General features: G+C 44.5%; 1 protein-coding gene across 3 annotated transcripts in view; it reads left to right on the top strand.

The window, feature by feature from the left end:
• Positions 1-33: 33 nt before the first annotated feature.
• The window catches only part of EP300 (E1A binding protein p300), a 106,089-nt gene continuing 102,958 nt past the window's right edge, over positions 34-3,164 (top strand). For 2 of the 3 annotated variants that reach the window (XM_023509283.1, XM_023509282.1), the window contains exon 1: positions 34-645. In XM_023509283.1, coding sequence (XP_023365051.1) covers positions 552-645 — 94 coding nt within the window. In that variant the 5' untranslated portion in view covers positions 34-551. The remainder of the gene's footprint in view (positions 646-3,164) is intronic. The other variant, XM_003783168.3, reaches the window with a different exon arrangement.

The raw sequence follows: 3,164 nt of genomic DNA, 5'->3' as shown, positions 1-3,164 counted from the left end.
GGCGGCGCTGAGCGCGGCGGCAGGAGGAGGGTTCGGAGGGTGGGGGCGCAGGCCCGGGAGGGGGCACCGGGAGGAGGTGAGTGTCTCTCGTCGCCTCCTCCTCTCCCCCCTTTTCGCCCCCGCCTCCTTGTGGCGATGAGAAGGAGGAGGACAGCGCCGAGGAGGAAGAGGCTGATGGCGGCGGCGGAGCTCCGAGAGACCTCGGCTGGGCAGGCGCCGGCCGTGGCGGGCCGGGGACTGCGCCTCTAGAGCTGCGAGTTCTCGGGAATTCGCCGCAGCGGACGCGCTCGACGGATCTGTGTTCTTGTGCCCTCCTCCGGGCTTGGGCCCAGGCCCGGCCCCTCGCACTTGCCCCTACCTTTTCTATCGAGTCCGCATCCCTCTCCAGCCACCGGGACCCGGCGAAGAGAAAAAGGAACTTCCCCTTACCCTCTTGGGTGCCGGCGGAGTCCCCAAGCCCACCCCTGGGAGCGGGGCGGGGACCCCAGGACGAAGAAGAGATTTCCTGAGGATTCTCGTTTTCTTCGCTTGTATCTCCGAAAGAATTAAAAATGGCCGAGAATGTGGTGGAACCGGGGCCGCCTTCAGCCAAGCGGCCTAAACTCTCATCTCCGGCCCTTTCGGCATCGGCCAGCGATGGCACAGGTTAGTTTCGGGAGCCCCTACCTTCCACATTTCTCTTAATCCATTCTTCTCGTTACACAGTATTCGTCCATATTTTTTTTCCTTTCTTTTACTTACTACTTCTCTGCCTCTTAATTAATTTTAAAGGTGTTTGAATGAGCGGGTCGAAGACGTCCAGTAGCCCAACCATTTTCTTTGCCTCCTAAAACATTGATCGCAACACGGTGTCATATCGATATGTGTTCTGGAATTAGAGCTCATTAAGTGGGTACTGTATAGAAATGGCCTTCATTGTTGCTCCCATGCACTTTAATTTGGGAAATGCCAATGCGTTTGTGTGTAAGGGTTTTTATGCGATTTTAGTTTTTTTGTTGTTGTTGGTAAAAGAGGAATTTTGAAGTTTTTCTTTTTAGTACACTTTGTTTTATCCACTTTTCCCTTTTTCAAGATTTTTTTCTCCTTTGCACAAGATTTTCTGTTGAGGAATAGGGTGTTAAAAAAATCTTCTTTTTAAAATTTGGTCGTGAGATCCAGGGTTTTTGGGTTTGTGAAGTGTAATAATTTTCTTTTACCAACCATTGTTAGCTTTTTTTTTCTTATTTGTTTTAAGAATCAATATGGAGCGCAGTTCATTTTACATCTCCCACTTCTTTAGTGAGAGACTAAAATGTCTGAAACTCTAGTTTTTCAGGTTGGGAGAGCAGAGATATTTTTTTTTGCAGTTTGTAGTCTCCCATTTGGGGGGAAGGGACAAAGATAGACCTTTTGTGGAAATCAAAGTTAGAAGTCAAAATAGTCCCAACGATGAACTAATTGTACAAAAGTTTAAAATGTGCATAAGGTTTTGTGTTTGTGTGTGATTTTGTCTTTTACACTTTTGAGTATTTGGTAATCAAGATTTCAGTTTAAGAGCTCCACATAAGTTGTTGAACTAGCCTCTTTGTCAGTAGAAATTGAGGTGACTTCTTTAATCATTCCTTTTTTCCCCTCCTTATGCTAAGTTTAATGGTGTTATCCTAATGGCTGCCGACCTTCTCTTTGCTATCCTAGTTGTTTGAGATGCTAGGATAATGAGAAGAAGAATGGCTGGCCATCTGACAGTCCGCAAGATGTTCCCCCTTTACTATGGAGCATCTCTTTAACTCCCCGACAACAGGCTCAACGTCATCCCTCCATCTGCCAGTGAAAGTGCATAATGGAGTTAAATGTACCCTTTGAGTTTGTAGAGAACTTCTAGAGCATGTTTGTAAGTAGGCTTCATTTCAGAGGATGAAAATGAGGCTATATAGCAGATGATTTAAATGCTTTGCTTTTATATTAAAGATGTTAGGAGTTTAAGTTAACCTGCAAATATTGAGAAGTAGGAGTATTGCAGAGTTCCTATACTGAAGGCTTGTAACATTGTTTTTGCATGAACCAAAGTTCTGTATCCCTTGAAGTTTTTGTATAGTCTTCAGGGATTTTTTTTTTTTTAGCTTTTTTTCATACCTTAGTGTATTTCTTTGCACTTAAGTGTGATTCAGAAGGATTTTTTAGATGATTTTTAGACACGTAATGCCCTATAGATTTTTGTGCTGTGTCTTTAGTTTGTGTGTAGTGTGGTAGTAGATTTTACTTTTGAGCTAGCCTGTGTCCTAGAATATTGTAGGAAAACTCTCTTATATACTTTGGCCAGTTCTGATTGAACAAAAATTCCAAACACTTCTGTTCAGGTACACTACTTTATTCTCTATATCTGATATGTATACTTTAATATGCACAAACTGTTTTGCTACTTGGAGTATCTTTGAATAATTATGAGTCCTGAATGTATCAAGTAGGATTTTATAATTTAGGAAAAATTCTCCATGTTGGAATTAATACAGTAGCTTGTGGTACTAAAAGTTTATCTTAGCATTAGATGATTCTCTTAACTTTTGTATTGAGAATTGATCCCCTACCTCCATCAAAATTCTACTCCAGGAATTCTTTGGTGTACAATTTTTTTTTTTTTTTTGAGACAGAGCCTCAAGCAATCACCCTGGGTAGAGTGCTGTGGCATCACAGCTCACAGCAACCTCCAACTCCTGGGCACAAGCGAGTCTCCTGCCTCCGCCTCCCAAGAAGCTGGGACCACAGATGCCTGCCACAACGCCAGGCTATTTTTCGGTTGCAGCCATCGTTTGGTGGGCCCGGGCTAGATTTGAACCAGTCAGCTCAGGTGTATTTGGCTGGCACCTTAGCGGCTTGAGCCACAGGCGCTGAGCCACAATTTTTATTTTTATTATGTTTATTTTTTGAGACAGAGTCTCAAGCTGTCGCCCTGGGTAGAGTGCTGTAAGGTGCTGGTAGGTGCTCACAGCAACCTCAAACTCTTGGCCAAGCTCAAGTGATCATTTTGCCTCAGCCTCCCAAGTAGCTGGGATTACAGGTGTCTGCCACAACACCTGGCTATTTTCGGTTATAGTTGTCATTGTTGTTGGGCGGCTCCCGGGCTGGATTCGAACCCACTAGCTCTGGTGTTTGTGGCTAGTGCGTTAGCCACTTGAGCTGCAAGGCGG

Source organism: Otolemur garnettii, unplaced genomic scaffold (assembly GCF_000181295.1).
Source record: "Otolemur garnettii isolate 467f Iridium unplaced genomic scaffold, OtoGar3 scaffold00007, whole genome shotgun sequence".
Taxonomy (NCBI): Eukaryota; Metazoa; Chordata; class Mammalia; order Primates; family Galagidae; genus Otolemur; species Otolemur garnettii.
This window is presented reverse-complemented; position numbering and strand designations above follow the sequence as displayed.